The 24,609-nt window shown below is 40.9% G+C and overlaps 1 protein-coding gene across 10 annotated transcripts in view; it reads right to left on the reverse strand.

Annotated features, from left to right (window-relative positions):
• The window catches only part of utrn (utrophin), a 187,665-nt gene extending 166,483 nt beyond the window's left edge, over positions 1 to 21,182 (reverse strand). For 6 of the 10 annotated variants that reach the window (XM_019345707.2, XM_013274209.3, XM_005454646.4 and 3 more), the window contains exons 1-2: positions 8,372 to 8,549; positions 567 to 628 (exon numbers count right to left, since the gene is read on the reverse strand). In XM_019345707.2, the coding sequence (XP_019201252.1) occupies positions 567 to 628; positions 8,372 to 8,453 (144 nt within the window). In that variant the 5' untranslated portion in view covers positions 8,454 to 8,549. Of the gene's footprint in view, positions 1 to 566; positions 629 to 7,268; positions 7,288 to 8,371; positions 8,556 to 19,391; positions 19,544 to 20,756 lie in introns of those variants that run through there. The other 4 variants (XM_003449882.5, XM_005454648.4, XM_019345705.2 and 1 more) reach the window with 4 other exon arrangements.
• Between the last annotated feature and the right edge of the window lie 3,427 nt (positions 21,183 to 24,609).

A 24,609-nucleotide genomic window follows, 5' to 3' on the forward strand; every position in this document is an offset into this window, starting at 1 on the left:
GACTGTGGGAAGTACCCCTCATGTCTCTTTGGCACAAGAAAGATGTCATCCATCAGTTTGTGCAGCTGCACTGTATGGAAAAAAAGTACTGGGCCACACCTGTTAAACTTCAGTCTCATTGCCACCGGTGTATAAAATCAAGCACCTATACATACAGTCTATCTCTTAAAACGTTTGTGCAAGAATGGTCATTTAAAGAGCTCACTGCATTTGAGTGTAGTACTGTAACAGGAAGCCAACATTACAACAAGCTCATTGTGAAATTTCTTCTCTCCTAGATATTCCACGATCAACTGGAAGTGGTATTATTGCAAAGAGGAAGTGTTTAGGAACCACACAGCAACACAGACAACGTAAATTTACAGAGTGGGATTGCTGAGTGCTTAGTCACGTAGTATGAAAAAGACACAAATGCTCTGCTGACTCAATAACTGCAGATTTAACATTTTACAACATTATTAGGCAGATGAAGATATTTTTTTGTACTATAAGGGGGAAAAAAGCACAGGTTCCTATATGTACTTGACATCCATTTGAAAATGTTTGGCTCTAATGTTTCACATTACCTTGGAGAATTGTGCATTTATCCATTTGGTGAATGTTTTCTTCTGTACTGCGTCATGCTCATCTGTGCAGGAAAAGAAAAAAAAAGAGAAGAATTGATTGTCAAGAACATGAACAGGTGGATCAAAAGTGACGTCAGGTACAGTCAGCCTTTTAAAAGAAGCAGCGAACATTGTTACAACCTGATGTCCATTTCCACGTGCTTTTTCAGGAAGCGACTTGATCTCGGCACAAATTAACTTACACTGATGTGGTAAATGGTAATTACAGCCTGAGGCTTTTTGACTTAAAAGCATCCCGATCAATGTGGCTGGAACATCAGAAAATTACCAGAACAAAATGAGGGGTATTTTAAACGTGCGTACCAAATGTCAACAGGTGCACGGTGTGACAAGTAAAGCCAACAAACCTTTTTACACATGTGCGCACAACCTTGTCCATTTATAATGTTCCCCTGAATCCAACTGTACAAATATTTCACATTCTCTTCCCACTTGACTCCCTCCCTTCCTGCGCCTCCTTTATTCTCTCCAACATGGCTCTCTAATAAGGCCTCATTGTGTGACAGGCAGAGGGTCAGCTGCTTTGATGTGCCAGGGCGATGGCTGGCTCCTGTAATGGATCAGAGTACCTCGCACAAAGCCTTGGACTTCTCTTGAGAATTTATTTCAGTTTTGTGGGCCTAAAAATAAACCTTTTCAGTTATGACCCCAATATTTGTTCGTATATATCAGCGATTTTACACCTCAGTTACATTAGTGAATTAATGCAGGGAGTCTGCCATGTTCTGCAGTTTTACTTAGGCTTCTTTCTAATGTGCCGTTTCTATAAACTCTAAAATAACTAGTCCATCGAGTTCTCAGTCAATTTCAGTGTAACAACCAAGGAAACGGGTAAAAAGACGTATTCACATCTGCCTCAAAACACTCCGCCTGAGGTCTTGATCAGACTGTAATCTAAGGTTAGGAAAGCTGTTAAAGTGCCTTATGTGTGTGGGGGTCAGTTCAACCAGCAGCTGTGCAAAGCACCATGAAGTGAACAAAAGGTCAAAAGGTTAACATCACCAGCCTCAGCACTGGTTGGTTTCTCTGTTTGGGATGTGTAGAGTGTGTGTGTTTGTGTAGCGGCTGGCTGGGTGACAAACTGCATAAAAAACAAGTGCTTGGTAAGGGTAGAGTAGAAGCAGAGGTGAAACAGGTGAACAGGTGACGGGACTGAATAAACAGTGGTAGCAGAGAGGGTTTCTGCTGTGACTTTCCCCAAATCAGTGATCTAAAAGATCTTAAAGACCCTAAGAAACAGGAAAAAGGCCAAATAAGTAAGGGCAGATGAAGGAAATGCACATTATTTTTATAATATCCATTTCTTCAGAAAGGCAACAGGATAGGACGAGGTAGCTAGAGACTAGGACTAGTCAGAGTATGAGGAAATTGGCAACTGGCTAGGTTAGATTTTGAGGTGGGGACCAAACCAGAAGAGGCTTGCTGCCTAGACTGGTATATGCTTGAACTTTGCTATCTTTGTGTCATTGTCTTTAAAGTGCATCGAATCACAGACTGCTATACAAACACCTCCTGAGTGTTGGTTGAACCTTCTTCCATATAAATTTGAGGCAGGAAAAAAAACAAACACTTGGGGTTTCTTTTCCTTTTTTGTATTATTCTTAAAGAAAAGAAGACAGCTGATGGAAAGGTTTAATGAAGATGATGACAGAAAAAGGATACACGAGACAAAGAAGGTTTCATGTTGAAAAACAAAATGACAAAATGGTTGGCAAAGACCACGAGCCATAACACGGCACCCAGTAACAGATGATGATCAATTACAGTAGATAACTTACAGGTGGTTAAACATGTTCTGACAAGGAGAACAGACAAGGAAAGGGATGAAAGAAAAATAGGTGGACCACCAGACAAAAACAATGCTGGGGGGGGCAAGCAGAGTGGGCCAAAAATACTAGAGAAAGGCAGCCAAAAGGGGAGGAATCACTGGCAAGAACATTGAGAAAATAGCTCACAAGGAGCAAAGACAGGTATGCTTTCAACACAATATCAATTTTCCTTTTATAAAAAGCCCCATGCACAGGCCTCCTGTTCTTACAGCTTTATTGGCACCCTATAGAGGCCCCTGGGGAGAGGGTCCCTTGGGGTTCAGGTCTCCTAGGCTCTCTACCTTACCATCTTCATAGGACAATACACTCGATTCATACACAATGCTCCCCCTCAATCTGTCTGCTGCTCCTACTCGCTGCAGCACAGGAATGCCTCACTGCAGGATAGATCAAAGTAGGCAGCAGGCTGCATGTGTGAGAAAGTGTGTTCAAGAGTGTGTTTGTATGAGCAACACAAGAAAAAGCGATTTAATAAAAAAGGGGAGTATGCACAAGCGTACAGCTTTACATTACACATGCACACCGATGCCAGTTTTCTAATTTGTAGCTAGTCACTGCATCACATACACAATTCAGCTACAGTCCTATTTGTGTAAGGCAGGTAATATGCTTGATTGTGGACACAAGTATTCCTTTTACACTCTTCTAGTCTCCCCGAAGCACACGTGCACACTCAGTGTGTTGTAATGTACAGTCTGTGCAATAAGTCTTGCAATGACATCTTGTTTAGGTCATTTAAAATTGTATTTTCATTTTGTTTAATTAAAATATAACTTCGACGTAAATGGGCCAGAGCCATAAGTGTTTGCTCTAATCAGTTGGGAGGCTTCAAGTTTAAGCTTCACTTCATTGTAAGTTGATGTGATACGAACGTCCAATATGACGAGCACTGGCAAAAATAATTCAGCACAAATTCTTGCATCTGTTAAGGAGCTGAATTAAAAACCTGCTTTTGATTGGGTGTATTAGAAACCTGAGTGTTTCATTGATGGAGGCATAAACATTAAAGACTTATGGTCTACACATGGTGCTTTTTATTGACAATACACCAAGAATAGCATAGAATAGACATGCTAGACCTAGAATAAATAGAATAAATATACAATACTGACTTTTCGCTACACTTTAAATAATCTGCTTAACACATCAGTTAAGTTCTTTTGCACTTTGTCTTGTTGTCAGTGAGTAACCGACCCTTTTATCCATCAATGAATCAAGCTTTTACTAGGGCTGCAAAGATTCATGAGTGAATTGAATAACGAATGAAAAAACCACAATGCAAATATTTTTGCTTCGATGCTTCATTAACCCATGACTCTGCAGCGCTCAGCTGTCTCTAAGTAGTTTAGCATGGCTAGTTTAGCATGTCTACACACACAGCAAAAAGCAAAGAGGCCGAGCTGTTTTCACGACTGTGAGCTCAAGTGGAGTGAATAAACATTTCTTCTAGTGTCCAAAACAGCAGCGCTTGTAACTGTAATCACCATAAAAAGTTTAATGGGAAAAAGCTAGTGAGCGTCCTTAATCAAATTAAACCACCTGTTCAGCAAGCTCCAATGTGAAGGAAAAACAAACATTGTAGCTGCTCCCATCAACCGCTGTTGGTTTTACACTGAAAAATGTACAAAAAGCCGCAGAAGTTTAAAATAGAAGTGCATGTGGGCAGATGAACTAGTAACTTAGTCAAATATCGTGTTTAAATCACGCAGCTTGCTAAAAGCTGACAGCAGCCGTCCCACTTTCTATTGCAGTGATACCTGCAGCAAGCAGGGGTGAGTCTAAAAGAGGGGCATGGGGTGTACTAGACCCTATTTACCTGAAAGCTTTAGTAACATTATTTATCAGATTTAGATGAAAGGAATATATAAATAAATTGTTATGATATTAAATTATAATATTTTATTGCATGCCAGTAAAACTCTGAGCCACTTACCTGAGGCACTGATTTATTATTAACATTAATTATTAACATCTACACCATCAGAACGTGCATTTCTGCAGCAGGAAATTTTGCATCAAAGCAAAGCTCAGAGAATGCTGATATGGTCCGCCACATGCACCTTTAAAGGCTTACACACTTCAATATGCACATAAACACACCAATGCTTCCTGCTAATGTAGGAAAGCCTTCCAAGAAGACAGCGCAAAGCCTCATTTTCGGTTCTATTTAAAGATCGTTTTATGTGCTATCACGATTACTTTTTTATGCACTTATGTTTGCTCTTAAAAAACTACTTTTTTAAATTTCGCATCCAAATATAGTTTTTAAACTATTAAAACACTAAAATTTCTAAAATGGAAACCGATTAGCTTATTTTTAACATTTTTGTCATTGTTCATTAATATGACACAAGTATTTCTTGTTTCAGTATCTTTTATCAGGTCCTCGTCTAATCAGTTTGGAAACTTTCACTTCACTTATTCATGCAATCTGCTTTGACACATTCTACCAACCAAATGAGGAGAAGTAAATATACAGCACAAGCACAGTGAAGCAAGAATTACATGCACATTCCTTCACGGAGAAAAATATTCCAGCCCTGCCAAACAGTCAACATATGTCAGATAACTGAGTCATACATAAACACATCAGTCTTAGTCTGTATATGCTTTGCACAGACAATACTGTTATATAGTATTGAGAAACAAGTGATTGTTTTGGGGGGGTTGCCAGGAGTCAAAAAAGGAAGTAATGATTACATCAGGAGGAGTAATCTCGAGTTCAGCAGAGTGATCCAACTCATACTCTCAACACATGGTATGCATGGGTGTGCACCCACACCACAGCTTAAGACCAAAGTGTTGTGTTTCATCCTGTTTGCAGAATGACTAAAACCAAGGTGATAAATTCTAAAAAACTCAAACCCACTTTACAGTTCACATCTATTTCTCTCCAGAGTAACAACTTTGTTACAATTACAGTAGGAATTCTTGAGTAATGTTCAAAGCATGTTTCATGAAGTCAGTGACCTTTGATGCACAAATTCTAATCAGTTCACTCTTTGAACCTGGTGTGATAACACAAGTTCATTTTTCCTGAAATTTGGCCAAGATCCATCAAGCTGCCAAACTGCAATCATTTCCCAAACTGCTGGATAACAGCACATTAAAGTTTAAACAGTGCTGACAAACCTGAGAAAAAGAATCACAAACACACCTGAAAAACATAGCATAACATAAATGTTCAAGGAGCAAAAAAGACGGAAAAAAAAAACTAACAGAAGCACACATGTTCCTCAAAGCAGCCAGCTGGGAACACAAGAGCAGACACATAAAATATACAGCCCCGGTCTCCCCCTCGCTCTCACAGGTGGAGAGAGCCTGTGACCACAAAGTAGAGAAAACGGGGAAAACTATGTGGAAAGCACTGAGGTGAGAAATCAAACAAACCATCAGGGTTTCCACGACAGCACCACACAGTAAACACACGGGAGCTCGGAGCTTTTCCAAACAGAGATATTTACAAAGTTTGCCACACCAGTGAGCAGCTGTTACCTCTAACTAATTCATACCCAGCAGCTAAAATCTTAGCCCAAGGTTTTCCCAGTTCGCCGTTTCAGCAAACGGCTTAAAATGCATGTTCGACCGATGAATGAGCACGGCTAACACGCCAACGATACAGCTCCTGCATTAGCTGAAGTGTCTGGAAGGGTAAATGAAAGAAAAAAAACAACTAGCGTGAGTGTGGCTACACCAAAAATAATGAGACTGAATGCATGCCTTTCTCAGGTCATTGGTGAAGCATTAAACTGAGCTCTTGGCTTGGCTGCTATACAGCTCACAAAAAAAGCATCACATGCTGAACTTCACCTTGATGGCTGCTTGGAAGGAGCCTTGGCTACGGACTGTCCTGTCAGGAGAGCACCACCCACGGTTGAATGAAAGGCACTAATCCGTATACAGGAAATACACACGATCCTACAACAGTCACGCTCATACAAGGATACCGCTCAGTCTGACTCAAAGTTTGCTGGCAGACGTGTATTACTTTGAATCTGTAGGTTTAGAGGAATGAATAGAATTCCTATAATTTCCTATGCATCCCCCCCTCCACCCCACTGGTCACTTGTCTAAGCTTGCCCCAGCCCGTACAGCTTTGTTGACACTCTACCCTTGCCAAGATCTGGGAATTTGTAAGGAAAACACTCATAACGTCCAAATGGATTAACCCATATCCCCACTTACATTCTTCAAAACACCCCCGTGGTCTGCAGAGGTGCGTGTAATTAGGGCTGAGCAGAAACAGTGAGGTGAGAGGGCACGGGGCTTTGGGGAAGTCAGGCCAGGGTGGCGAATTTTGTTCAACAAGCCGGATCACCCCACACACGGCAGAGATTTAACAAGAGCAGTGTAAATCGCCTGTGCTGCTTGTAAAAGTGAGGGAAAGATAAAAATATAATAAATGCAGTGAAGGAATGTGAAGGACCTCAAACTGGTTTTAACTCCATATGCCCAATTTACAACAGTCCAAATATAGCTTGTATTTTTGTATGCTTGTGCAAGAGATATGTTCAGTTTTTCAGTAGAAATAAAAAGAAATGTCCAAAAACTAACCTTTGGTAAACCCCACCAGTATCTTTGGCGCATTTAACAAAGTGCATGAGAGAAGAAAAACAGAAAAAAGACAATTTGCTTGAGAAAACAAAATCTCTCGTTTCATGGCACACTCTCCTTTTAATCCAGCCACCCCATATCTTGCCTACACCTTGATCAGATTGCAAGAGCACTAAAAATATGCACGATTTAAAACCGAGGTCCACCACACCTGCGACACACCTAGCTGCAAGCGCGCACACCTGTCAAAAGTTCCTACCTCTAAGACTGAGTCCATACTGAGCCATCTTTTACCAGAGGCCGCCGCAACGCTCAACATAAGAACCAGCAGAAGTCAAGTAAAGAGCCGGAGGAGATAGTCCAAGAGTATCTGTGCAAAGAAGAATTCGATATTCCTGCCTCCCTGTTCTTGTCTCCCCTATGCGTCTGTCACTCCTTGACCACAGAGGGAAGAACAGATCCCAAGAATGCAGCAACAGAGAGAAAAAGGAGAGGGGAGGGAAGCAGGGACGCTGTCAGGGAAAGGGAAAGTGGTTGGAGCAGAGCGAAACAGGACAGGGCAAGCCAAGAGTGGGGAGTCATGATGCATTGTGTGATAGGGGGCGAACACAGATAAACGCTGTTTGGCATCATTCCAGCATGCGACGGGACAGAATGCAAGTTTGGGGAAAACAAAGGCAAAAGTCGGCATGTCAGACAAGGATTGGCACACAAACATAGATGCAACACAGGATTATGGAGTAGGCGATGCGGTGGGGCAGAGGCGTTAACTTTCCTATCTGCATTTGCTGGAAGTCTACACAACTCGAACTAAGGTTGGAAAGGAATTCACAACCAACTTTAACACAACACAGAGGAGCTGGAGTGAAAGAAATGTAAACGCTTAACTCAATTATGTGTAAATGTTGGCAGTCTTTACTCCAGCCTTATCAAGAGGTGGTCCAAGCTCTGTAGTGCAATTTGCAGAGCTTCGTGTAGTTACTTTTTCAGTAGAGTATGAGTGTATTTTGGATGTGACGTAATGAGACATCGCTCTCTCTTTCATTGTGCAGATAAATCACAACACGACTGCTGATCAGCAGTCTTCTGCTGTGTGATGGCTGACTGGCTAGATAAGGAGCCATAAAACCCAGGGATGCTCAACTATCTCATTCACACAAATAAAAAGTATGCACACCACGACTAAAATATGACAGAAAGAGATAAGTTGCCTAAAAAAAATCACAAGGAGGAAAAGAAAAAGAATCGATCAATTGATCAAAGTTATGGGTAACGTTCACAATTACGCTCCTTCGGGTATGAAAAAGAGAATCAATGCTGGTGTGTTTAGTCTGCTTTTTAGGTTAATCAAGACAAGCTTACCTAAATCGGGGCTACTTTCATGCTTTCCTTTTCTTCTGAAGAAGTTACGCTTTCTCCACGACATCCATTTACCCAAATTCATGACAGCAATACAGACCTTACAAATATATATATATACACACAATGGAGAGAAAGAAAAAGGAAAACAAGTAATCCGGAACAGGAAGACAAGGTAGTGGCAGCAGCGTTGATGGTGGGTGGTGGGAGAGTGAGTGAGAGAGAGAGAGAACAAGAAAAAAAGAAAGAGGAAGTGGAGGTGTGACAGCATTCATCGATGACGCTGGGTGGGTTTATGTGGGGTGCCGGGTCAGGCACTCTGTCACGACACGCAAACGTTCGCACACACAAGGCTGAGAAAAAAACCACGAGTGAGAAAAACTGATCGTTAATTAAATAATAAATAGGTAAGTGAAAGGTTAGAGAGGGGTGGGGTGTGTGTGTGTGTGTTGTACGCTTTGTGAAATCGGTTGATTCTCCCCTGCAAACACACTACTGCTGGAAACAACAGCCCAAATTCAAATAACCACGACCCAGAATGAGCATGCCTTAGCAGTGCGGTTTAGGCTTAGGACAGCCACCTCTTTTGCCTTTGGTTTGCATCAAAGTGAAGCAATCAGTGTCCCTGACTCTCAGAAAAACAGAACTGTTACAGTAGACTGAGTTAAAACTGAGACGTGGGTCCTGACATTCACTGAAGGTCTCAGCCGGGGCAGTGGAGCAGGGAACAGGGAAAAAGCCAGAGTCCATTTGCCCATTGATATATTTAGTCAATGAGGGCCAACTGAACAAACAGCTCTATTCCCACACAGAGAGAGTGAAAAAAAAAAAGAGTAAGAGAGAGAGAAATGAGAGGGAGGGCAGAGGGTGAGGGCAAAAGAGAAAGTATATTTTCCTGTGTTTTGTTTTTTGCTTTCCTTTCCTTAACAAAGAGGAAGTAGAAGAGGCGATGCCAGCTTGGTGACCAGCTTCCAGAGTCTGACTGAATTAAATCCACTTCCCTCCACAGAGAGCTGCGGCAGCTGGTCTGGTCACAACTCAGAGGAATGAAATGGTTCGGGTCAGGCTGGCTTTGGCAGTGAGTGAAGGAAGCAGACACCAAAAGGAACTTTCCACTAGGGTGCGTCAGTCAGAGACAGGCGTCCTCCCCCTGTCAGTCCATCCTCACACACCGTCCCCAGAGCATCGTCAAGCTGCTTCACTAAAGCCATGCAAAAGTGCTTCCCCCCCCCCTTAAATATGCACACATAAACATCTCTCTCACGCTTTATATCCAAATACCACTTCTGACTAGAGACTGAAAGAAATGAATGAAACCCTTTCATTCCATGTCTCACCACAAACAGTCCTAAGTTTACATGACAATCAAAGTTGATTGTTTCCTGGATGTCTGGTATTTGAGCTTCAGTAATTATTAGACAGAAAATTACTTATAAAACTTAATATAATTAACTCTAGCCATATATTAAGTCTAAATGTGTATGTGAACATAAAGGTCGAAAATGGCAAGTGAGATTTAAAGTTAGATATGCAAAACATGCGTACATGCAGTGTTCCCTGGCTCAGCATCATAGCTAACACTGGAACTCCTACTTTCAATTATGAATAATACAAAGGACCTTATGAATCTTTGTGCACAGACATGAGACCGCCCATCAGCAATTCATCTACTCACATCGCCCTCTGGCAGGGACAGTGCAGTCGCCCTGCAGCGTAATGCACGACTGTCACCCCAGTATTATTACGTCTACAGTAATCACACTAATAGATGCACAACCTTCTCAAATGATCTCAGAAGAATGCACACAAAGCATAAATCAATATGAACATCATATTTGGTGTTTCACACACAGTTTTGGAGGATTTCATGGATGTGACATTGAGGTGACAAGACATATTCATGCTTAATATCATGAAACGGTAACCCAGCTGTGCATTAATCCAGCCACCTGCCACATTCTGGCGTTATCCTGCATTTCAGCTGCTGCAGCCTACAGTGTCACCAGCATACAGTGCAGCCCTCCGCTCTGCACTCCGGGGGTAGATAATCACAGGAAGACAGCAAAATGCTGATTGGATTTTATTTTGAGATTCAATTTAGCTTATATCCATAGTGTTGTGACTCACTGGCAAGAACAACAACACTGATTTAAATGTTTACCATAAAGCAGAAGTACAAGTACTTTACTGTGTAAAGAGAAATGAAAGAAGGGTAGAAGTCGAGGTATGTTATAATCATTCCTTATTTATCCTTGTTAATTTTCCATCATCTGGCATCAGTTCACCAACCCAACAATGTTTTGCCAGGTTCGCTTGTCTCCAAAATGTCTGTACACGTGGGTCAGACACAGACAGACTGAGACTACTTGATTGTGGGTGAGAAGTTCCATGTTAGCTAACTGCCTTGTCAAACTGGATTCTGAAACTATACAATCATTGAGCATGCAGTTCAGACAGATCACAAAATAAGCTCAACCAACAGCCATTCTCCGCTGACAGAAAATCCCCAAAAAGAAAACTTCAGACTCTGCTGTCACTCTTTGATGTTGATGTGCTGCAGGAGTTAGGTGATGAAATGATGCAATTAACTTTGTGTTTGTTTCCTCCAGCCTCCCTTCCTGATATTCCACATTGATTTCATGTTTGTGAGCCTCTCCTGTCACGTGGAGTAATCTGCCCTCAACATGTTTTGGCCTTCTCTGGCTTTTTCTCTCTCTTTTAACCACGAACAGGTTCTTCTTTAACAATTATGTCTGTGTGATTGTTATATCTCAACACAACATCGCACATCAGACACCAAGTTAAAATTGAATAAGCAGAAAATCCAAACCTTTTAAAACATGTTGGACCTTCACTTAAATCCACTCAAGTAGATTCCTTTGTTTACATCCTAGAACTTCATCACCTCATTAGTACATGTATCGCTTCTAGTCAGTCCTTTCCATCTCTATTGAGCCTCTCTATGCAACGCTGGAAAAACAAAGTGGGTTGTTATGGATCTATGCTAGTTGCTAAATAACCATGCCACAACATTTTTAGCATGATAACTAAATAAATTTATATCATTTTATGCACCAAACAACAAAAATATTTAGTACTGTAGCAAGAAAGTAGGAGTCAGTCCCTTTAAGTTGTTTATCTGTTTTGTTTTAGTAAATCCTGTCATTCGATAGGTCAGAACGTAGAATATGCAACATAGATTGTAGCTGTAATGAGCTTAGGACAAGGGGTAAGAAAGGAGGAATGAAATGGGAAGTGCCTGCAGTGGAAAATAAGAGATCCACAGGAGGAGGGGAAAAAAGTGGTCTGTGAGTGTTTAACAACTGTAGGAACATTTAAGACTGATGATTTTCTGCCATTCCCAGTGTGGTCTTGAAGAGCTTGTCATCTTGCCTGGGCGGGGTGTCTGAATGCTGCTCATGCACATGCACCAAAGAGGCAGAGTCCCACACACAACCACACCCAGGGGAGATGCTTTGGCCCAGGCCTTCATTCCCACATTTCCAGCCAGGACTTTGCAAAGTTAAGTTTCCTCCCATTTCCCAAGCAGCCAGATTAAGCTGCAATCAAAGACATTAACACAAACACAGAGAGACTTGTGTGCCCATATACAGTGAAGATACATCCAGCTGCGTGTTCCCTGTGGAAACTTCTTTCTCAAAGTGGAATAAACTCATGAAAACTCCCACTGACCCAAACAGGCCTGGGAGGCTCCAAAAAAGCAGAGGCAAAGAAACAATTCAGGTCATTACGTTGCATCAAGAGGCGGCACACAGTGAAAGCCTCTTTGTTTTGATTTGTATTCCATGCTACCCACACATGCAAACACACACCCATTATAAGCATTTTGCATGTATATCATTGCATTCACTGACAGTTTGAAAATCTGTTTTTAAAGTCTCAGCAAGGCTATGAAACAATAACAAATGAGTTTAATAACAACTCCAGATAGTCTCAATTTTTCACCCAGTTACTTTTGAACACACAGGCACGCACAGAACAGCTGAAACACCGAGTACACCCAGCTCCAAGAAGCCAAGGCCTGAATTAAGGATCTGTGACATGTAGCTGAGCGAGTATGGTGACAAATCACACCCTCTGCACCACCCATTTGGTGACATTCACATGCTCTTGTTGAAAACACAAATATGTCTTACATTGTGTCACACCCAAAGGTAAGCAGATGATCCAGTCTGTGGCTCATCGCGCATCTAAAGCTGATGGTTAAGCTTCCCATTTCAACCAGTCAACTAACTACTTTTTCCTCATATCTTTCATGTGAAACATATTGCACAAAGCACGCACAAAAACAAAGTGTGGGAACCAAGTAGGATAGACTTTGTCAGCTAATTTCAAAACACTACACTACACAACATTTCAAGGCACCCACCAGGTCTTAAAGTATATTGTCTGGGACTTATACAGATACTGTTATGGTTCATGCGAAATCAATACTGATGAGTGGAGAGCAGAACAAAGAGCAGAAACAATAGAGAACAACAAGGCCAGGTCAGATACTGACTCAGGTTTAGAGCAGGCTCCTCCACCGAGCTCTCAAGTGACAAATAAGGATCGGGTGATTGTTTCTCACCTCATTACCGTGTGATGTTAAACAACAGCCACTAACCCTGTGAGTGATATATGACCTTTAACATTTATATGCACTCAGGAATGGAAAGAAGAAAAGCACACACACAGACAGGATGTACAAGCAGGACTTTAGCGGTTATAAGGTAATCCAGCTGTAACTGTGTCAAGTAGTGTGTCTAACCATCCTCTTATCCCATTCAGAACTGATGTGCAATGTGGCAAACCACAAAATTAGCACTTTACCATATACAGTACAGCCTACAGGTCAGATGCAGGGCAGCAGCTAGTGATTTATTTTTTATTTTTTTTAATTACAGGGACTTATTACCCTAAATTCCAGCTTTACATATTTATTCTTGGACTTTGCTATAGTAGTTTTGCATGATGCATCATTTAACATAATCCTTATTTACAATTTCAGCCTCTCAGTTCATGCTGTGTAAAACATAGCCAACCTTTCTCCTGATTGGTTGTCCATCATAAACAGAAGATTTGTGCGCTCATAGCCAGAGCTGTGTGCCTGGGATTAACAATAGCCCCTCTTATTGACATCATGCTAATCCAAGAAAAGACAAAACTCTTGGAAAGTGTTAAGAGCAATCAGAAGTCTGACCTGTTTGCTCCCTACATTTGAGGAGGTGCAATCACAGTGAGAACGGGGAAAGGAGAAACATCCTGTAAATTACACAAGCATGCATTCATTCATGTTTTTAACTGCTTACTCATCTTCAGCTGGTGAGCGGACTCGAGCCTATCCTAGCTGAATGGCAGCAACAGGGTTGTGCAGAAGGACAATGGCGTCAGACATCCACAATGGTCAAAGTTAAGGATGACAGCTCGCCAATCAAGGCGACTTTTAGCCAATTTCCCCATTGATATGTTAAATTTATGTTGTCAATGTGCTGAGATTTGTGATAAATTCAATCTGTGAAGCACTAGGTTTCACATCGTACCTCAACACATAACCAAAACTTGCAACGCAGATGTTTCCAGGCATGCACAAGTTGGTACTCAAACTTCTCTGTACTTTGAAGTTAGAGTGTGTGTGTGTTTATGTGGACAGCAGCTAAGAGATCCATCATGATCGTCATCTAAGGAGAACAAACAAGAGGAGGATATTTCTGACTACTGCTGGATTGATTTTTAAATCTGAGTGTAATATGACCACATCTGCAGAGATCCAAGAGATGCCATTTCATCTTCCTCCACTGGATGTTTTTGTCTGTGAGAAACTCGGCTGTGTTGGGGAGGGGAGGGTAAAGACTGCAGCAGAATCAAGTGAGATTTTAAGTAGAAGGAACCAGGATGAATTTGTAGAGCTGGAGTTTCGAGTTAAATTCCAGTTCTACAAATTAAGCCATGCGTTTAAGCCATACATCTTTACATTATGGAAAAAGAATAGCATTACCACAAGGTAGGCTCCTCTGCAATGACTGAGCCTGATCCTAGTATCCAGTCTTCTAATGACTTTCACACTGAACTGAGATGGTACAATGCAAATACATTACTTTGCACTAGTATAATTACATTAACATAAATAAAATTAACATGTTAACATAAAAATATGAGCTTATTTTTTTAAACAAGGTTGTTAGCTCCCGAACAAATGCCATATAAGTTTGGCTCTCTTGTTTCCAGGAAACTAAACTTTTCTCTATAACCTTCGGGAAATCAGCTTCATGCAGACAAACATGCAATCTTAACCTTTTCAATTCCACTTCCTGCTCTTTTGCCTCTCTTTTCTTCACACTCCAAAGTGTGTTGATGCTGCAACATTAACATCTCTTTCTGTTGTTCAAAAGTTAATGCAGATGGAATTACCTTAGGCGTTTGTTCAGAAGACTAAGATTTTCTCGCAGCCACCTTCTGCAATCAATACACCGTTCTCAATAAGCTTTTCTTTTAAAATAGAAAAAACGTCATCCTTTTGGAGAGTCTAGAGCAATCAATGCCAAAATGCTCTGCCACTTCCCGCTGCTCTTTTTTTGTAAGCAGTTAACAACTGTTCATTGGGAGTTTGAAAAAACTCACGTGCAGAAGCCATGTCCACACAAAAATAGTGTAAAATATACTGTACACACTTTTGGGACTGGACCACAGAATATAACTGATAGAATAAAAAACAGTTATTGATACAAAATTGTTGTACAACACTAGGTTAACAATTACTGGTATGAAACACCCAACAGTAAGGCACACTCTTCCCTTACTAGCTACCTAACCAAAAGAAACTTACTACATACACTAGACCGTAGTCTTCATGCATTTGGTGGTGGGTGTTTTAAACACACAGCACGGTGACTCTGATGACAAACCGACTAGCTGCCAACTTACCTAAAAAGTTACGGAAATGTACCTGAGACAACTTGCTCCAACGGCCTTCATGCACAAAGACAACAAACTAAAAGACAACAAGTAAATGTGTCCAGTTACCCAGAGCACGATCTCTGGAGCCTCCCGGAAAAAATGGCTCCACCATAAAAATCAACAAAAAGTGTGACTCACCTGATCCAGAATCAGAAGAAGACGCTAGAAGAGGCTTACAGCCTCCAAATTTACTGACTAATGAAAAAACAACCACTAAGGAACTGAAAAAGCACCATTGCCTTCCAAATTGCATTCATAGCTACAGACGAGCACCTGTTTGTTACCAACTTGGCTCAAAATTGGCCACAAAAAGTCAAGGCTTAGCTTGTTCAATTAGTTTATTTAACAAAGAAATACTTAAACGTCAGATGAGTAATCGCACATATCAGTGATGAAATGCCCAGCATGGATGCTTGTAAAGGTAGGTGCAATATGTTGTAAAAAGAGGCATGTAACAAAAACACTACACATGTTGGCAAGCAGCCTCCCGGATTCTGTATGTGCGCGCGCGAGTGAGAGAGAGATTGCAGGAGCTGTTTTTTTATACTCCTGTCACTCCCACCTCTCAGGTGCAGCTGGATATTTAACAACCTAACCCAGGGCTGCAAGAAGGGAAAACACAACAGTGCCAAATGAAGTGCTACCAAGCTATCATATGTTTCATTATTTTCATCCCACTGTCATTTATCAATTAAAATTATAAATACACTTTCTGTAAACTATTCATTGTTGTATATTCAAGTTATTTTACTCTAAGATGGAAGAAGTTCGATCAGTGCATCCCTAGCAGATACATTACCTGCTCTGTCAGCTTTACACACTTGTAACCTCCACCCCATTTCCTCTGTTTTCTTTCCTCCTTGATCCACTGTAAGCTTGGATAGTAACCTGACACACTGAACCACCTCCCCTCGCCCCTCCAGAGACACTAATGTGCATTTGTCTGTGAAACGGAGTGACTATATAGCTAGTTCATAGGAAACTTGGTAACACACATACACACCCCTGCTCCAGCCTACATTGCAGTGACGATCTCAGTCAAGCACCAAATGGAAAACGAGCCAGCTGAAATAACGAACGTGCTCACTCTCTCTGCAAGATCAGGACGCCTGGCGCTAACTTTCTGACAGTCACTAAGGGTGACAAAAAACAGAGTTTACCGTTTGAGCGCACGCTCTGCTGTTGGCTATGAATTCTCCAACCTTTCAAACATGCCCACATGGTGGCCGGCATGGAGATTAACAAGTGCGCTAATGCTTGTCTTCCCAGCTGCAAAAACATCCCTCCACCTGCTCACCACACACACACAGACGCACACACACTCACCTGCTTGTCAGTCTCTTCTAATACCCCATGTTTCAGCTCTGTGTAGACTTTTTCTCATGATGACAGAAACCACATGAAACAAACCCAGATTTGGGTGGGTGTCTAAGGATCACTGTTAACAATCAGCCTCACGAGTTTATAATATGGTGAAAGAAAGAAGACTTTATAGTGATCGGGGTAGACCACATGATATTTTATCAGCGTTTAGCTTGAAGCCATTTCCCTGCTTTGCCTTGGTTTCAAAACATGCGCATACTCTCTGAATTCTAAAACAGAGCAGCTAATTTCTGTCATATTTATCCACCAACTACAAACACACACACACTCACACACCACAAATTTCCATCGTTAAAGAGAAGATAAGAACCACTTGTGCCGAGGCTCCTAGGTTACCTCGACATACATGTGAGCGGCCGTATTTTCTAAGTTGTGTTTTTTTGTGCAGCTATGCTACGTGCTAAATTTTCCCCTCGTTGCCATAAAAGAAAACATTACTTTTAGGGTTGCTAGGGAAACCTGAATCTTTGTGAGAAAAGCATTGTGGTCTGGAGACAAGCATTATAAATTACAAACTCCATCGGCACAGTGGAATTCCTGGCATGGAATCCACCAGTGCTGTGAGGCTGGGTGGGTGAGGAAAGCTGGCATGAGGACTGGTCTCTTTTTACTGTATTTAACAAGTTTACAGCAGGAATTGGGAGTTAGAAGGGGGGCCGGCTATGGTGGAAACCAGAACACAGGCTTTAAATATATTTATATATGTTCTATTTTATAGGAACATTAAAGTAGAAACATTCCAAGGCTGAAGCTGTCCCTGTGCTCCTACTTACCAATGACCTAAAATAGGTCAAGTAACACTTTAGCCTAACTTATAGCAGGGTTATCCTACTACCAATATCAGTGTGTTAAAATAACAATTGAAAGCCAGTGGGGGGGTTTTTACCCACTTTTTGATATTATTAATTCCATTTTTTGTTGCTGGGGGAACTTTAATACTGAAATTTTTTTGTACAACAGGGGTCAACCTCATTTATATCAACAGCCACATAAGGCCCAATTTCATTTTAAGAGGGCCAGACCGGTAAGGCTACTGCCTAATAACCTATTAAAAGTACCTAAAACATTTTCCCCTTACCGTCAGTGTAAAACAGTTTGACTACACATTTAATCCTGAGATGTTTTATAAAAGAAACCTGCAATTTTACTAATACATCTCACTTTTTCCAAATCACAAAGACATCAAAGAAACCCATTGACACGGCTCATTGAGCCTACACTGTAAGAAATAAACAACTTAATCCTGTAATTAAAAAAATAAATAAATAAATAATCTGTGAATTCAAAGAAAAACTTTTTTTTAAGTCTTATTTTTAAGTATATGATAGGCTTACGTTTTATATCACTGTCAGTAAGAGCCCTGTAAACCTGATCCAAATAAAGTCAAAGAGCCACACTTTATACTCTCCTCCTTTGAAATTTCCATGTCTTCCAAAGCCATATATTGGGCCAGATTGAACTCTTTGGCAGACTGATTCTGGAAGTGTGTTTTAAACTTCTGTCTGTGCCAATAGATAAATATTGAAATCTGTAAATTATTTTTAAAAATCTAATTAGGAATAATAACAGTTGATCAGCTGATCACAATAGTTGGCTGATGTATATAAATGCATTCCTATTTTTGATCCCCATTTCAGTTATCAGTGGAAATGGAAACCTCATGAGTTACATGGCAATGATTTTGCACCTTAAGCCAAATGCTGCTTTAACATCAATTTACATCCAAGACGTTTAACTTAAAGCTCAGTTTTTGTTAAAAGTAAACAATCCCCATATGCCAATAGTCATAATAATAGTAATAGTTACTCATACAGGTGTAAGAGTGTTGATATAAGAGTGATGTGCTTGCTTTCCTCTGTTCTGTCTTACGCTCCAATTTTCTTTGTATCTTGTCAGCCCATTTGACCTGGGCACCGATTTTAAAATGGGACATCCTTTAACAACCTCTTTAGCGGGATGTATAATGATAAACTTACAATGCAAAGTGTCACTCTAGACTCCTCTAACATAAGAAGATTTGTGCTTATATTGTTCTTCCAGTTTGCCATGTTCTAACTAAATGTACTGCTCAAAGAGCCAGGAATAGACTCCATCTGTAAATCAAGATGGGTACACAAAATCAGGGCATTGTCCTCCAATTACCTTAATTTAGACCAACTAAAGCACTCCTCTAACTAGAACAACAACTTGTTTGTAAGCGTCTCTCCCTCTGAGGGTGGCGTCTACGAAGTATTAACCTACGGAATGGAATGATCTGCAGAGAACGTGATCAGTGGGTGTGTCCCTCTCTAAAACCATCCCTACATTCTTGTCCTCCCCCTCTTCTGCTGCTGGACACTTTCCCTCTTACTTTCTGTTTCCCCTTGCAAAGGTGTGATCGCAAACCCACTCCCGTCCTCATTACGCCTGTGTTGTTTGTTGTGTCTCTCTTCCCCTGCTTCCACGGGAACTGAGGTTAACCATACACCAACAGGATTTCTGGCTCTGTCACGGTTTTCTAACAGTGACCGCACATGTTCACGCACAACAAACTGTTGCCTCGTGCCATTTATTCTGTTAAAGAAGCTCTGACAACCTTTGGACTTGCATGCTCTGCTTCATGTGTTCACGTTAGGGAACAGTGAGTACTGGAGACAGCCGCAAAATACCAACACAAACAATGGCCGGAAATATCAAAACATACCAGATCTTGATTTGATTTTGTCGTTGAATTCTTCGTTAGCTCCTCCCCCAGCGACGTCTCCGGGTGACGCCATTGCAGCCCAGTTAATCCAGTGCTAGATTAGGTAAAATTGTGATCAATTTCCAGGCCTCTCAGCAGCCCTCTTCCTGCACCTGTAAGGAATAAAAATGAAAACTCAAACTCCACAGTTCCTCCAAAAACAAACATTTTACTGTTAAATTAGTTCTGTATTGCTTTCATATGACATTTAGTAGAAGACAAAAATCTCCAAACACAAATGGCCAGATCAAGTGTCTCAGACCTGGTACCTCATGACAACCTAGGATGTCTCAGGAGGAAACAAGCTTTTTAAACCATTTCTTAGGATGCCAAGCTGTGCCCTTCTTTATCTTTAAATAACTCCTTAACTGGCAATTAAAATGTGGACTTAAACCTTGGCATGGGAGCAATCTAGATATTGAAATCAGCATCCAACACAACAAAGAAATCTGACTGGAGAGATTTTTTTTTTGTTCAAGTCTCAGTTTGAAACTCAAAAGAAAAAAAGCTCCAGTCAATACTTCAGCTAGTCATCTCAATTTCCTAGTTTACATTTCTGAGTCATGCTGCAGCTTTTGAGACCCCTTTTTTTTGTCTCACTTATGCCTGTGGTCCGTTTCACTTCAGGGTATCCTTTCATTAAAACTCAACCACTTTCCCTTCCAAAATAGCTTACTTTTTTTACCATGAAAGGACTTCATGTGCAGTTTCCCCCCCTTACAGTGCTTGGTGAGTTACAGTTCTTGAGGGATGATGCAAGACCCCAAAAATAACAACTGTAAACTCAAGGAAAAGTCAGCCTCATCTGTCTTGCAGCTATCTTTACTTTAATTTCAGTTCCTTTTTTTGTAACTGGGGTAGTGCTGACAACCAGACCAAAACAACTGAGAAGATTAAAAAAAAAAAAAAAATTACAGTCTAATCTGATCTCTTTGACTCACAAGTGTGATGCAGAACTTTTTAGCTTGCCCCAAAGTGGACTGGACCAAAGTGCACATGTTAACTGCTTTAAAGCACGCCTAATATACCAAGTGACTTTTAAACAGTGAATCAATGATAGTCTTGTTTTAGTTAATGTTTTATCTCTTAGGTTTGACTGCGGCAGTTTGGGAATTTTTGGTTGGAGTGCTGCACCACCCCTCAGCCAACTCACTGTAAGATTACTGTGATTTTTTTTACCATCTTATTTCAAAATTTTCTTTCTTAGTGGCTCGTTTTACAATTAAACCCGATAGCGACCTTCACAATAATGTACTAAGCTGTACTCGGTTTACTTAGTGATGAGCACTACAGGTCATGGGCGTTTTCATGGATCCAACCACTCACCTCTGCTGTCACCAAGGGTCAGGAGACGTGTTCCCTCAGAGCAAATCCAAAACGTGTCGAGTACGGATGGACAAACAGGGTAAAATGTATTAAAACTGCGTGGATTTAATTCATCTAAGGCATTTTCTACGAGAAACGAGGCGTCTTTCCCCACTAACTAGCGTTAAAACTTAGCTGACGTTAACTAAAGAGAACCGTCCCCGAGCGCATCCAGTCTCCGCGATGTGCCAAAAAAGCTTCAAGAGACGCCTTTTGGCAACGCAATGCAAAGTGAGGCCACCGTCGTCTACCAAAGCACACGGCTAGCTGTCTGTTGCAAACGGAGAGCTGGTTACAACATTTCACGGGTGAACACCGCAGAGCTGTTCACTCAGGTCCCACAACTTTTGTTCCTGTTGCTTTTCTCCACTCTTTCTCCCTGTTACATACACTGACGCAAACAGCAAGCTAAATGCAACGGAAACGGTAGCGCTGTCTTTCAAAATAAAATAGTCAAAGAACTAAAGCAGTTCCTCGCAGTGTTATATTGTTACTGCGGCTTCGGAAATAAACTAAATAATCTTTTTATAGATGGAAAATGATATATTCACCGGATAATCGACTCAATCCTAATTACCGACTCGCGTTGCAACAACCGAGCTCTTATTTTGAAGGCATATATCGGAACTACATTGCCCCCTCTGGGTGACTTGATTTTGATCTGTAGCGTGTCCCTCTGGCTGTAAAAGTTTTCCTGAGTCTGAGATGGAAACATGGCGCGGTGGCCGTCACGTGATGTAATTCTAACAAAACCTATGACTCTCACGGGGAAACACAAACTTTAATAGAAACACTAAGCCCGGAGAAATAACGGACGGTGCTTTAGACAGTTTCCACGCCTTTCCACCTAAAGGGAACGCAAACCGACTAAAGCCTGACGCTGGATCAGAGAGATTTGTTTTATTGCAGCATGTGGGCAATGTGACCCATTTAATTCATTGAACTCTCTGCATTAATGGTTGTATTTAGACACCTACAGATTTGTTGTCTCTACAAACCGGTCCGTACCAATGTTTGATTATATATCATATTATAATATTGCGATTGATGCATTAAGAGGGGCATTTCATTTGACCTATATTTTTGGGTAGTTTCATCTATTAACACTAAATATTTCATTGGCAGATTAAGCAAAGTGATTCACTTTTATTTATATACCACCAAATCAGATACTGTACCTTACACTGTAAGGTAAAGACCCCTGCGGTATTAAAGAGAAAACCCTCAACAATCAGATAACCCCCTGTAAGCAAGCGTTAGGCAACTGTGGGGAGGAAAAACTCCCTTGCAAGAAAAGAGACCTCCAGCAGAACCAGGCTCAGTCATCTGCTGATACTGGTTAAGAGGTGAGAAAAAGGAGATGTGAAACACAGAGACTATGCAAGAGACAGGACAAAACTTAATAGCCTGCAGCAGTGGTATATAAACACCTGGGGAATGAAAAGAAATCTGGAGATGAAATGCCGAATGGATCACATGAAGTACCCCAGCAGCCATAGTCTAGAACAGAATAACTAAGATATGCTTCAAGGTCACCTGACCCAGCCCTAACTGTAAGCTTTATCAAAAAGGAAATGATGACTCAGTGAAATAGTTAGTAAGTACGGTCATGAAAAAGGAAGAGGGACAGAATGTATAAGATGCATAGAAATGGAAAGGTACCCCAAAGATGCACTTCCTGGAAGGAGTAACTGCATTCCATGCCTGGCTGCTTATCACTTTGTTGCGTATGTCAGCCCATAAACAAATCCTGGGAATTAGTGGGCACCCAGGTACATTGTAAAATACCCAAAATGTGTGTTTGTGTGTGGGGTTTTTTTTTCTAGTTTAATTCAAAATTACAACCAGCAAAGCTCTAACAAAACATATGTTGCTTTTTTCAATCAACACACAAAACAGCTTTCTCCTCAATAACCAACTTTATTCATATTGCAGCTTTGATACACAACGACAAACAAAACAAGACAGGAAGACAAAAAGGAAATGAAGTTTAAAACATAAATAATGACAAGTAAAATAAGAATCAAAGCCTTATTTATGCCCACGGCTTAAATGGAAAAAATAATAAGAAAGATAATACCTACAACAGCAACAATCGTTACCATACACACCCCTCCACCCCTGTTTGTATCAGGTTTCATGTTGTGATAGTGAGTTATGTCGGCCTGAAAACAACTTTTCCCGTGCCTGAGGGGACTGAATAATAGATTAGACCCCATTAGAAAGAGTCTGAGGCTTTGGGGGATGTTGAGATGTTGATCTCCCATTGTATGCCCTCATCCTTCTCCCCCCTGCGTCTCAGTTGTCGGGCCTCTTTTGTGGATGCTTCCTCACGCAGCCTAAAGAAGAGGCTCAATTTCACAAATCAGTGCTCTATTAATGCCTCAAAAACATATCAAGTGACAGCATATGCGTTTGTCAGTGAAAAAAAAGAGGGAGGAAGGGGACAAAATATGGTCTAAGAACAGGAAATCTTTAGTATGTAAGGCCCCATTAGCGACTTTTACACACAGTAATTCTTCCTCAATTTACCCCAATTTGCTAAACATGATTCATAGTTACACACTCACCATGTTTGTGAAGTTGAGAAGTATTTATAAGGCTGTATGACTACAGTGCACCAAACTGTTGAGTACTGCTTGCAGCTATTTTCTGTCAAGCCTTTCCGGTGGCATATGCAGATGACTGGGTATCGATGGATCTAAGGCATCGCCCTGGCTGTGAAATTACAGGGGTGAGATTGTGCAGGCCTCCTCTGGGCCAGTGCTGGACTCCAGCCCAGAAACTACAAGAAGGCGTTAAAGTGCCCTCTTCTGTCCTAATCACGCAACTACTCCTGAAAGATTTAGTAATGCTTTGCTAAGACCTGATTTTGAACTTCTGTGGAGAATCTTAGTATATCCTAAGTAATTTACAGATGTCGTTGCTGGTGTGCCAAAAAGTTATTTCTGATGTTTCAATTTTTTATGTCTAATATCTTATATTACTACTACTAAACTTATATTGGTAAATAGACTGTAATCAACAGGATTTCCCAATCCTGAGTTATAAAGAAGTTACCTGTTTTGACTCTGTGTTAACTGCACCTACATTATATTTAGTTATATTTCTTGCAATTTCTGCTGCATCTGTTGTCCCTCAGGTTTTCCACTACTTTGTACATTCACTCACTCAGTTTCAGTTTCTCCTTGCATTATATATTGAGATAACTTTGTTATTCTTTCACTGATAAATCCAAAAACTGCGGCGAAATTCACAAGAGGAAACGACCTCACCGAACAAGCCAATCACAAGAGTTCCGTCAATGGGGGTGTAGCTGCATTTCTAGAGTGGTGCACGTCGGGTTACGCCTTAAACAAGTAATAATCAGACGGATAATCAGAATTTAAACCAACCTTCCTAATCAACCTTCCTAATTCTCCAAGTAATGTTTGGATACTTGGGTTAACCGGAAGCAGGCGGCTGGCTTTGTAATACAACACTATTTTAGTGCCCGCGATTTTCAGCACCATTTTATTACCAATAGACTGCTGCAAATCTGTTAACTTAGAGGGAAAACTGTTATTATCAAAAGAAATTGGCTGAAAAAAATGTGTATTTTTTAAATAACTAATTATAAAATGGGAGAATTGTTAAAAAGTGCAATTTTAAACGGAGATGAAATTGTTGCATTCGGTGGAAATAATACGAGACGATGCATACGCAGCTACCACATCTGCAACTATAAGCTCTTTATCATCAGTGCTCTCTGTTTTGCCTCGGTCTCGCTTGTAATGTATCAGAACTGTTTCTTCGTTTATGTTATGTGACGCAA

The sequence above is a fragment of the Oreochromis niloticus genome, linkage group LG15, assembly GCF_001858045.2.
Source record: "Oreochromis niloticus isolate F11D_XX linkage group LG15, O_niloticus_UMD_NMBU, whole genome shotgun sequence".
Lineage (NCBI taxonomy): Eukaryota > Metazoa > Chordata > Actinopteri > Cichliformes > Cichlidae > Oreochromis > Oreochromis niloticus.